This window comes from Aegilops tauschii, chromosome 7 (genome assembly GCF_002575655.3).
Source record: "Aegilops tauschii subsp. strangulata cultivar AL8/78 chromosome 7, Aet v6.0, whole genome shotgun sequence".
NCBI lineage: Eukaryota > Viridiplantae > Streptophyta > Magnoliopsida > Poales > Poaceae > Aegilops > Aegilops tauschii.
In genome coordinates, this window is record NC_053041.3 from 254,371,859 (window position 1) to 254,383,501 (window position 11,643).

Here is an 11,643-nt window from a genome sequence, read left to right on the forward strand (position 1 = left end):
GAATCAATCAATCAATCCACTGGCAGAGAAACCTTTTCGTCTTTAGATATCCTCTTGGCCCAGTCCCGATTATGACTGCGATTCGCCTTTCAAGAAAATGTTTGTGATTCATCAAAACAAAAGAGAGGAAGAAACCTGTTTTCTCTTCTTGTAGTAGTATATTTATTGCTGGTTGTTTGCGACTCATACATACATACATACATACATACATACATACATGGGTTACTGGTGGCCAAGAGAATCAAGCCTTTCTATGTGGAGATAGATGCTTCTTGTTCAAGTCAAGAATTGGGTCTCGATGCACCTCTCAGTTTTACAGGGGCGCCCTTCTTTTATCAGTAATATATTATTTAAAAGAAAATAGAATAGCGTTAGTGGTTGGAAAGGTTCAGAGTTTCTGTTGCCTGACCATATCCAGTTCCCCTTGTTAGTGACGATCTCTATGTGGACAATCAAATCACTCTTGATGCTTATTGAACACTATATATATAGGTCACCTGTGAAAGCTACTGTCTTCTGTATTATCGAATTGGCACAGGGGAGATTACCACGAAGCAAGCTGGTGTACGTACGCTCCTTGTTTATTGGTTGAATTTTGTCTTGTCAAGTTACTCAAGTATTCATGTGGATGCTGTCTTTCTCTACATGCCTAGTAAAACTTTCAGCCATAGTTGCTTCCTTGCTCCTCAATGGAATACCTGACCTGGGAGCTTTCACACTCCTCGTACAAGATACTCAATAGTCAGCTTGGTTCAGCAGTGGCTACTAAAGGTTGATGGCATGGTTGTCTTCAATTAATTAATCTGCCAATGAACATAAGTTTATACTGTATACCCACTTTTATTACTTTCCCAAGACAAGTTACACCTGAACCAAACAACAGATGTTCACCTCTGCCGTTATATGTTCACTCAAAAACGGTTAGAAGTACGACGCTCTACCGTTATTTGTTTCCTCAGGTGTTAGCTGAATTTGTTGTTCATAGATGCTTGTTGCTATTAAAGGCCTTTTATTATTATTATTTTTTATGCAGAGGCCGGGGGTTTAACCTCCTTTTCTTAAAAAAAGGCCTTTTTTCAGACAAATATAACAGAAGATTCTTCATATGTTGGTTTGCTTCTTTTTCTGCATGATGCTACTTTCTTCTGATAGATGCTCGACTTTTGCAGCTGCTGACAAGATGAAAATGGCTGGCTCTGCTGTGCTGCTCATTTCGCTCCTGTCGGCTGTCGCCCCCCTACCCTCTGAAGCCCTCAACGTGAGAGGCCATCTGCTGAAATCAAAGACGTTCCGTTCTCCGCCCATCTTATTGGGACCTGGATCAGTCTCAAACAAGTACCACCATGATGTCGACTTCCCCCGAGGCCACCTTGCAGTCAAGAGCTTTGATGCAGAGGTCGTCGATGAGAATGGCGTCCCTGTCCCGCTCCATGAGACTTACCTGCATCACTGGGTTGCAGAACCATACTATGCTCTGAAGAACAGTCAGAGCCCCGATACGCAAAATCTTCCAAAAGGGATGCTTAAAAGGAATGATGGAGTGTGCAAGACCACACTAGGCCAGTACTTTGGGCTCGGTTCCGAGACTCGCCACACTGCCACATGGGTTCCTGATCCTTATGGAATTGAGATTGGCAATGAAGACAAGGCCCCTGAAGGCTATGAGGAGAAATGGTTGCTCAATATTCATGCCATCGACACAAGGGGCGTGGTCGACAAGCCTAGCTGCACCGAGTGCAAGTGCGACTTTTACAATGTCACAATTGATGAGTATGGGCGCACAATCTCAAAGAACTACACTGGTGGGCTATTTTGCTGCTATGATCAGACCCAGTGTCGGGTCAAAGAAGGGTTCAATGGCGAGGTGCGGAAGTTGTTCTTGCAGTACACCGTGACGTGGCTCGACTGGACTGATGCGGTGGTGCCTGTCAAGATTTACATATTTGACGTTACGGATACCGCTATGCTCGATGGAACTCCTGAACATTCTTGCAAGGTATGCAAATACTACTTCCCAGTTGCCACAACAGCAACTGTTTCAGATTTTTAAAAATTAACCTATTTTTCCAAATACACCATTTTTTTTCTTTTTACGGATTCAAATACACAATCTTTTTTCCTTTTCCTTTATGAATTAAAACATTGGTTTACAGGTTGAGTATCAAGTCGAGGAATGCAGCGCAGAAAACCGAGCCAACAATGAGTGCATCCATACTAAGACTGCTAGAGCGGCCTTGCCGCGTGGAGGAGATATCGTGTTCAGTGTTGCGCACCAGCACTCCGGAGGAGTCGGTGCTTCTTTGCATGGCCAGGTAATAGATTAGCACCCTGATCGCTTTACCTATTGTGCTTATGCACTTCTCAGAGTTATTCTGAGGGGAAACACTCAATACTACCTATCTAAAACTTGGAATTGGGATTCCAGCTCCAATTCTGTCTGCAACCAAGCAGCTGATATTCACTGAGTTCAATTAATTCCTGAATACCATGCTCAGTTCTGCTAATCCAAACAGGGTATTACACGGTTTAAATGAGACCTTATATGTATATATGATGTCTAAATGGTAACATCACAACATGTTATTTGTGAAGGGAAGCCTAACTTCTAAGGTACATTGGACTTGCTACAGGACGGACGCCTTCTTTGTGAATCGCTTCCAACTTACGGCACGGGGAAGGAGGCAGGGAACGAGGCGAACTACATCGTTGGCATGTCGACGTGCTACCCTAAGCCAGGATCCATCAAGGTCAGCGACGGCGAGGTGCTGACCATCGTCTCCAACTACAGCAGCGACCGCCAGCACACCGGCGTCATGGGCCTGGTCTACATCCTCGTGGCCGAGCCGCAGCAGCCGACTCCGGCGCCATCCCTGTGCTTCAGTTTCCCAGTCCCATGTGAGTTTCACTAAAAAGTTTCGCTCCTTTTGCGGCCTATCTATTTTTCAAAGAACATACTCCGAAAACTGCAAATGTGTAACTAATTCTCGTTCTCTCTTCTGTGCATGAGTAGGGTGCCTACCGGCATGGATGTCTAGCAACATGTGAAGAGTAGATTATCATCTACCCCTAGCTAATGGAGTGCAATGCAAATGGTGAGGAGTGGAGAAGCTGAAACAATCACCGTGGATCAATCGTCATAGTTATACGATGGATGTGTTTTTGTCATACTAGTATTACTAGCTAATATACAGAAGCAGTCACCAGTCAGTGAGCAATGTCGTTTCGATGGACCTGATGTTCTATAATTAATTGTTATCAGTAGTCGTGTATATGAAGCTGAGTTGTATGAGTTGATCACCGCCATAAGAGAAACTAGTGTCGATATAATAGTAAGTTGTTGTAGCTGACGTTGGCTAAGGAGGTTTTAGGGTGGGATACTCGCTGGACGCGAAGGTTGTAGCCGTGTAGACGTTGGGTTATAGGGAAAAGGACTGGAGAATTGAAGGGGTAGAAGAGAGCATAGGTAGGAACTCGATATTTCATTTCTTGCTTCGTGGCAAGGTTGATATGTCCTTATATAGACCCTTTAGGTCAGTTAGCGCAATATAATTCAACACACCCTGAATACTAATAAACTAGATTGGGTGGGTCCATCTAAGAGATAATCAGACTCTACCCACAAATAGACTCTTCCACTAGAACACGTACACTCTGGATACTTGTAAGCTAAGGAAATGTTCTTTCTTCCATCATCAGAAAACAACGTGTTAGAAGTTGAACTAGTAAAGCGAACCAACTTGTGGTTGGATGGTTAGACGGATTGTGGTATCCCTAACCCACTAGGGTTCAAATCCTGATGCTCGCATTTATTTCAGAATTTTCAGCAATGCACATTCAATGAGAGAAGACGTTCTCATCGACAAAAATAAGAAAAAAGAAGAAGTTGAAGCAGTGAAGGAGCTCCAGCTATTTCTCAGCATTTCCCTCAAAAAAAACTATTTCTCAGCAAACTACTACTACATCTGTACCAGAATACTTATAGCCGGAGAAAACTAGTACAAGTTCCCCTGACAAGTATTTTGGTAGAGGTAGTTGTGAAAAAAAATGTTGATTTCCAGTGGGCCTGGATTTCTATCAACATCATTCAACAATACTGGAGTACTTCAGTACATCACGCTGAAAAGATTTGGAAACAAGTCTTTTACGCTATCATTCATCAGTAACAGTGGTTACACCATGACAGACAGAATAGTCAAAATAGATAAGTTAGTAGCTTCCAAACAAAGAAAGAAAAGGCAGCCCTCATTTGCAAAATTGTTACACCCTCTGTTCACCAACATAGGACGTTTTGACCGTCAAAACATCTTACATTTAGAAACAGAGCTAGTACTACTACTTATCGCTGACATTAGCATAAACCCCTTGCAAACCAAGAGAGGCTCAAAAATCAGAATCCACGCGGCACAGGTCAGGGGGTCCCTCCCTCAGGGCAGCCCTTCTTTTTATATATCACAAGAGTAAAGAGCTGCTCACACAGAGTGACTCCCCATGTCAGGGAACACAGATCATCAGAGACTAAAACATCTAACACTACTAGATCAGGCTCACACCTAACAGATTAGCATTTGTATCAATATAGGTCGTGATGGCGACGCCGCACGACCAAGCTAAGGGTCCTGCTGCTCGCCCTTTACCGGCGTCCTGGTGCCGAAGACCGCCATCGCAGCAGCGGAGCCGCCGTTCTGGTCGCTCAGGCTTCGGGCCACCACCAGATCGCTCACCACGTCGAAGTTGAGCCTTCCATTAACTTTCTTCCCGCTGCACAAATTGCAAGTGTTCTCATGATTTGCTTCTTGACAGTCGAACGAGGACAATTTCCAGGCTCTGGTTTTTACCTGTTTAGGCGGGTGTTAATCGCATTCAGATCCTTGGAGGGGCTCTGAAATGCATGGGTGCTCTCCCCGACACACGCGTAATAGCTCTTGGAGCTCGGCGAAAGCAGGGTGTCCATCTGAAATCATCAATTTTATCACACTGTCAGCAACATTGATCAAGGACTAGTGCAACAATTTAGAGTCAAACATGACCAGGATGATTGCTAAATAAAGCATAGAAACTTTTTCACCTTTGACGATCGTAGCGGGGAGACATATACATTATGAGTGGCAGAAACTTTCTTTGGAGACATGTCAGGAAGGTTCGGAAACCTAGACAGCCGAGGAGATTCTGGAAATGGGGCTGCTGATGTGACAAAAAAAACAAACACTTCAGAAAAATCATTTGCAAATCAAGTATTTGAACAATCTTGCTTATTTTCAGCTAATCAATGCATACCATCACCACCACTTTTTGGCTCATTGTTTCTGTTTGGACTGGTACCAGGTCCAAGATCCACCAACAAAGGCTTGACGGTAGGAATAAATACTTCGTTGTAGAAAGTGATGATATCAACATGGTCCTCTCCTATTTTCTGTCATGAAAACAGTTTATCAGATACTCCCTTCAGAATACCAGCCAATTGAAAAAGGGGAAAAAATCCCTTGAACAATTAAAACAAGGTGAAGTTTTACCCCGCTGCGGCTCCTTGATGGCCAATTAACATAAACACTACGGAAAACCTGTGGCTTGCATTGAGACTGTTTTCTGTAGCTGAAAATAATCTCCTTGAAGGTAAGGGCTAGTTGAGATATCTGTGAAAAAAGATATATGGACAGTAAAATAATTGTAGCGAGCAAGGCCTTTATCTGAAGGTTTTCCAAGGACAGTGGTAATTTAAACATACCTTTGCAACTCCATATATGCAGCACAGTATGATCTGGTCAATGTGCCTGTTGAAAAAAAGAGCGGTTTGTTGGCTGATAATTTGCTGGACAAGGGAGTATACTCGCTCCAGAATTTGCTGACTAAGTTGCAATCTTTCACAGAGACATTTGATTCTAATGGCTGCAAGTTTTGTTATCTGCAGGGGGGCAAAAAGGGTACAGTATGATCAGCAAGCATTTTAGTGCATCACATTACATTGCATCAAAAACAATAACCCACCTTGCTCAAGAATACACCTATTCCTGTCTCTGCGCATGTTTCTCCTCCTGCTGCCGGATTAGGTCTTGTTGGGCTGCAATTAAGAACACAGAAGGCAAAGTTTCAGTTTAGCATCTCGCCTCGCTAACCTGAAGAGTTCACATAGGAATCAGGAAGAAATGTCAAACCTTGCAAACGCCGACTGAAGAGGAGGTAGAAACTTTGATTTGATGACATCCTTTACTGGTGATCTAAATGAGTTGTCCACCAGCACATTTCTCCTTTCAGTACATGCTCTTTTGGGAGATCTAACTTCATCTTTATCTACAGAAAATATCATTGACACACAGGAAGTTTAGTAACTTCATATACCAAGTGGGAAAGCCCTAAAAATGCTACTCAAATAGCAGCACAGATTCGAAAACATGATATAACAGGCATATGTTAGTGGTGACTTCCCAAAACTGCTACCTGGTTGCTTATGAAATGGGAGAGGTGGAAGGCCACCCAGTGAAATATCATGATGCACCGCAATAGCATCAAGCGAAGGCATTGGTTCAGCCAGTAAACCTAGCCGGTTTATTTCTGCAGACAATGTAGGTCTAGCAACAATTAAGGAATTGTACATTGAGGAGCCTTTCTCCCATGCCATGCTTTCCAGAAGTCGCTCCTCAAGTGAATTCAAATGACGTTTCAACTCTCGTGGAAGTGAATCTTCATGTCTGACAAAGCTCTCTATGACTTTGCTCAAATCGAAAGCTGTTATGCCAGTTTTCTCCAGCACAGCTGGGAACATCATTGTGACTGTCTTGTGAGTGGCCAGAACTAACTCAGCAGAACAGGCAATCATACAACGATGGAATCGCTCATTAGACAGAAGTGACGTAAGATTGCTCCCACTCAAGATCTGTGACTCTGCTCTGCACATTGACTCCAGAACTCTATAGTACAGCTTAAGAGCTTCCATTTTCCTTTGCTCTGTCCAGATAGCATCCATCCCGCTTGTGTTTCGCAAACTAGTACACATACGCTCACCAAAAGAACTGCCTGTGAATATGGCTCCAAGTATAATGGCAGCTCTGCATGTGATGTCATCTGTTACATCCTTATCACATGCAGAGAAGAAGCGCAGCAACTCCCCAGAAGGTTTGGAAGGGAGAGGCGATATTGCACTTCGAAGCCACTTGGCAGTTGTCATGGCTGTGCTCACTGGGGTGAAAGGAGCCATCTTTGAGTTGCAGAAGCTATTTCCATTAGGTGACGGACAGAAACGTGGAGGAGACATTGGGGCTCGACTTGCTGTTGATTTGGTAGGTGAGGCCATAACATCGTCATACTTTCTCTGCAAGATCACAGATAATTAGGTTAGTAAAGATCAAAGCTTTTGAGCTATGGAAGAATGTAGGAACAGGCATAGGCTCATTAGTAATTACCTTTGTGCCCGGCAATTTAAGGGCACCTCCTGACAGACTTCCACTGCCAAGCAAACTGTCCTCTTCATTAGCAAACATCCGTGCATCTAGTTCTCCCTTTGTATCAAGTCCATTCACATATTCCTTTTCCAGGACCTGCAAACTTGATTTCAATGAATCTTCCTCAAGAAAATTCTTGAAAAACGTCAAGCCCTCTGCATTAAAGAACAAAGTAGCTGTGACATTGGCCAACAAAAAATTCATGAAAGACAAACATAGAGTCAAAACTTTAAGAACTTCTGTTTGCAGCCCAGACTCATACCTGGATCAATAAACGATAAACTGCCCTGCTGGCACTCTGAAACATCCGAGCATGGTTTCTTTTTTAAAATATCCTTTATGAGAATGTTTGTCTTCTGCAATGCTTTGCTCAACTCATCTTCTGAGGTAAGATATCTTTCACAGAGGGATGCAATAAGATTGACTCCCTTATCTGACTTCTTAGCTGATTTAAATCAATATAAACAGCATCCATCAGTTTAAAGCTGTAACTGCCAATGGCTGTGTGCACCAATCGATGCAGAGGCTAGGGTTTAACCTCCTTTTCAGATAAAAAGGATGTAGCTACCAAACAAGCTGAGCATGAAAATAGTCAAAACAAAGAGGGAATCATTACCAAAGCAGGACGAATCCTCGATGCTGAAGTTCCTTAACCGCACGGGGATATGAATAATAAGCACAGCCTGCAAGCAATAAGTATTCAGTGTTTACAAGTTAGACTAATATCATACACGGACATTTTGTCTCGTTGCATATGAAGAGAAGATCAGGCAACACATCTGAGATAGATAATAGTAGGGAGTCCTTACCAACACAGAAACCAACTCAGTTGTGGATGTTAAAAGATTCTTCACGGCGCTTGATGCTTGGTTTCTCAGAACTAAGAAGAGTAACCATCCAAAGTCATAATATTCAGAAGCTTGTTGCACATTTAGCTCTGAAGAATTATTTGCAGGTTTGCCATCATTTAAGAGGAATAGCTCCTGGTATGCGCGCCTGTAATGCCTGAACAAGAGAAACATCGCTGCCGCTTGTCAAACACAATACTAGTTCATAAATGCTCAAGACCAGGAAAAAACTACAAAAAAGAGCGATGAGTGCAGCAGCAAATGAGCTAAGATTCAGTGAACAGAGTTGCCATGTGGGCATTTTAGGTTACATGCAGAGGAACTTACCGGCCTAGGGAGCATAAATGGACAAGATTGGCCTGCAGCTCCTGTAACTGAACACAAAACAAATAAATGGCATTAATCAGTAAGGGATGAACACATAATATGTGTTTCAGTTCTCAAAACAGGGGATAAGCCATTTTTGTGTGTGCATAATTAAATACCTCAAGCCTCTTCTCCCAATCTGAACCATAGAGACCAGTCAGAATGAATCCAACCTTTATGCAGAACTGAGGCATCTCCTTGAAAAAATCAACAATCCTGCAGAGCATCGACAGAGATGAGAAACAGACTAGCTAAAGCAATTAACTGAGAACTTGGTTAGAAGAAAAACTGCAGTGCTCACTTGAGATCGAATGCCCTCAAAATCTGGCGCAGCGTGATGCCACGGTCTTCCTTGGCCTTCCCTGCGTTGCCGAGCTTTGACACGCAGTAAAGGACACAAGCGCACCAGGACCTCTCAATCTCCTCGGGCTATTAAGCACAAGAAACACAAATTTTAGCTGCTGCTGTACATCAGAACATGACATGGTTTGTGGATGAAGACGCCGAGATTTACCGATCCACTGCCCAAGGATGACATGCTGGACAGGAGGATGATCTTGGTCTCCTTAAACAGCTGCATCGCCTGCCTCGTCGTGCTCTCGTCGAGCACTAGCTTCCTCTGTTCGCCGGCAAATAGAGTAGTTGGCAGGATTAGATAATGAACAAAAACTCAAGACATGGAAATAGCGCACAAGATGGAAGCTTGTCGTCTGCCCTAAATCATGGTCAAAGATCAGGCGGAATAAATAATTCAATACACTCTGACTGCAGGTAAATGAGTTTGGCTCGTGTTGAGTTGAGACGGATATAGAACACATGAGTTGTACTACAAGAGATAGCACGAATTAACAGTAAAGAATGCAATTTTTCAAGATTTGGAGGTAGTAACCACAGGTCACAGAAATTTACCGCTAGAAAATCACTCGCCCGAAAAAGATGCCGCTAAGATAATCGCGAAATAGCACCGCCCCCAGAGGATTTGAAAGCGATAAGCGCAAAATCACACCGAACCCGCAGAAGAATCTGAAGGGGCGAGAAGACAATGTAATCCAAGGGGACGAGAGCGCAGAATCCCAAGGATCTGGAGGATGGGGACCGAAAAGATGAGAAATTTCCCCCCAAACAATCGTACATGAAAAAGATAAGCGGGAATCGAATCCAGCATATAGAGCGGGAGAAGATTGGGCCGAGACCGCAAAATTTGAGAATGGCGCAACGCCCGCCATGACTTCTTATTGAATCTTGGCGGAGACAATCTAAGCGGGGAAAGTAGCAACAGATCGGCACCAAGAACTGAACCCCTGGTCCAAGAAGGGGAAAGAAGGCGATTGATTGGGAGCCCATACCTTGCAGACGTCAGCGAAGCGCTCCTCCATTGCGGCGGCGGCGTTGTTGCTGGCGTTGGCGCCGCCGTTCATCCTCCCCTGGGCCGTGGACGTGGAGCACGCCGTGACCCCCGACCCCGACCTCGCGGGCTGCGGCGCGTCTGCTCCGTCCATAGGCTGCCTCCCCCAGTAGGACCTCCGGGGACGGGCGGAATCTGGAGGCTATGGACTCCGGCGAGCCGGTGCGGCTGGGAGAGTAGGGTTGTTGCGGTGGGGCGGCGTGGCGGAGAAGGGTGTGGGAGGCAGGGCAGGGGAGAAGAGGTGGGAGTGCGCGCCAAAAGAGAGGATTTTTATGTCCGGTGCGGCGGCTGCGCGGTGGGCCCGCGCGGGGTTTTGGCGGGAGAGGCGCGACGGAGATGGCGGGAGATCTGCCCTGCCCTGGGCTGGGCGGGCCCTATACGGCGGTGGGGGATGTCGGGATCCGCGGCCACGTGCGGCTCGCGGCGGCGGAACGTGTCCGGCTCGGTCTGACGGTGAGAGGCTTGCGATGCACGATTCATACAGTTCCGTGCTCCTGTGGGGTTCAGTGCTGCATACACTTGTACCGATTCCACGGATGCCGTTGAACTCCCTCCTTCTCATCAAAATATATCAATATAAAGTACCTCCTTCTCATCAAAATATAAATATAAAGTGCGCTTCACTTTTTCTTGTCTTTACCGTGCAACTTTGAGTAAGATTTTTACTTATTGTATGTCTACAAAACTACTCCCTCCGTTCCAAAATAGATGACTCAACTTTGTATTAATTTTGTACTAAAATTAGTATAAAGTTGAGTCATCTATTTTGAAATGGAGAGAGTACTATATAGACATATGAAACAAAATGGTTTTGCATGACAAATGCGACGATGCAATTTACAAATGTTTCTTTGTTGAGAATCAACAATTTAGAGATGTTCAATCGGTACATTTTTGTACTATTAATGCTCAAGGTCATGTGTCAAAGACCGTACAAAGTCAAATGTGTCTTATATTTTGAGAAGGAGAGAGTATAACATAATAGTAGCATGTACTATATGTTGTGTCGTTGTTTCTTTTAACAACTTTAGCACATACGTGAGTTGTTCTGACAGCCTAACGGGTGAGAAAATTAATGTGTTCATCCAAATGTTCATAAATGTGGTACGACAACATCCAAACGGCGCACCCGTTCATGGCCAGAATGCGGCACTACAGCATCCGAAAGGTTCGCCCGCCTATGACATAAAGGTGCACGTCAAGGTCTAGAAAAAAGCATATCGGTAAAAACTGCTCAATGTGTTTGCTTTTCTCTAGTAACGGAATTAATTACAATGTGCTCTCTCTCTTAAAAGTTCAATTTGGTAGCGTGCGGCATGGACAACGAAACGGAATACCGCCTTTTATCAAATTTATTGGGTCAACTGGCGAAGCTTGAAGCTCATTAATGGGCATGTTGAGCAAGCCGAATAGAAGGAAACAACATATGAGCTAGTGTTTCAAGGTCCACGAATAAAAAAACGGTTTGCTTAGTCATCCCTTCTTTCTTCTTTGTTCATTAACTAAAGCTTGTTTGCTTAGTCATCCCGCCATGGGCCTAGGCATCTTCTCCTTTGCAGTACTCGTTTCTTTTCTGAGCGAAACGTTTGTT

The 11,643-nt window shown here is 44.2% G+C and overlaps 2 protein-coding genes across 3 annotated transcripts; one reads left to right on the plus strand and one right to left on the minus strand.

The window, feature by feature from the left end:
- Window positions 1–1,180: 1,180 nt before the first annotated feature.
- LOC109781615 (uncharacterized) lies at window positions 1,181–3,327 on the plus strand. The gene is made up of 4 exons (XM_020340203.4): window positions 1,181–1,996; window positions 2,154–2,312; window positions 2,631–2,895; window positions 3,011–3,327. The coding sequence occupies exons 1-4, from the start codon at window positions 1,181–1,183 to the stop codon at window positions 3,043–3,045; spliced, it is 1,275 nt and encodes a 424-aa protein (XP_020195792.1). The 3' UTR covers window positions 3,046–3,327.
- An 898-nt stretch (window positions 3,328–4,225) lies between these two features.
- On the minus strand, window positions 4,226–10,413 carry LOC109781617 (retinoblastoma-related protein 1). Of its 2 annotated transcripts, none has more exons than XM_045231722.2 (18): window positions 9,994–10,413; window positions 9,162–9,266; window positions 8,949–9,076; window positions 8,767–8,863; window positions 8,609–8,655; window positions 8,243–8,438; window positions 8,050–8,116; window positions 7,696–7,878; window positions 7,395–7,588; window positions 6,433–7,303; window positions 6,150–6,285; window positions 5,983–6,055; window positions 5,723–5,899; window positions 5,511–5,630; window positions 5,275–5,410; window positions 5,066–5,178; window positions 4,836–4,951; window positions 4,226–4,758 (listed from the first exon to the last, which is right to left on the minus strand). In XM_045231722.2, the coding sequence occupies exons 1-18, from the start codon at window positions 10,144–10,146 to the stop codon at window positions 4,608–4,610; spliced, it is 3,063 nt and encodes a 1,020-aa protein (XP_045087657.1). In that variant the 5' UTR covers window positions 10,147–10,413; the 3' UTR covers window positions 4,226–4,607. The 2 variants fall into 2 exon arrangements, with proteins under 2 accessions (XP_045087657.1, XP_020195794.1); XM_020340205.4 differs by having other exon boundaries at window positions 5,066–5,181.
- Between the last annotated feature and the right edge of the window lie 1,230 nt (window positions 10,414–11,643).

What these genes read in the sequence shown, in the direction of transcription:
- LOC109781615 (XM_020340203.4), top strand. Translation starts at nt 1,181, where the DNA reads ATGAAAATGGCTGGCTCTGCTGTGCTGCTCATTTCGCTCCTGTCGGCT. An exon ending in CTCCTGAACATTCTTGCAAG is followed by an intron (nt 1,997 to 2,153) that starts GTATGCAAATAC and finishes ATTGGTTTACAG; the next exon opens with GTTGAGTATCAAGTCGAGGA. An exon ending in CTTCAGTTTCCCAGTCCCAT is followed by an intron (nt 2,896 to 3,010) that starts GTGAGTTTCACT and finishes GTGCATGAGTAG; the next exon opens with GGTGCCTACCGGCATGGATG.
- LOC109781617 (XM_020340205.4), bottom strand. Translation starts at nt 10,146, where the DNA reads ATGGACGGAGCAGACGCGCCGCAGCCCGCGAGGTCGGGGTCGGGGGTC. An exon ending in GCTTCGCTGACGTCTGCAAG is followed by an intron (nt 9,267 to 9,993) that starts GTATGGGCTCCC and finishes GCCGGCGAACAG; the next exon opens with AGGAAGCTAGTGCTCGACGA. An exon ending in TAGGTGTATTCTTGAGCAAG is followed by an intron (nt 5,900 to 5,982) that starts GTGGGTTATTGT and finishes GCCCCCCTGCAG; the next exon opens with ATAACAAAACTTGCAGCCAT.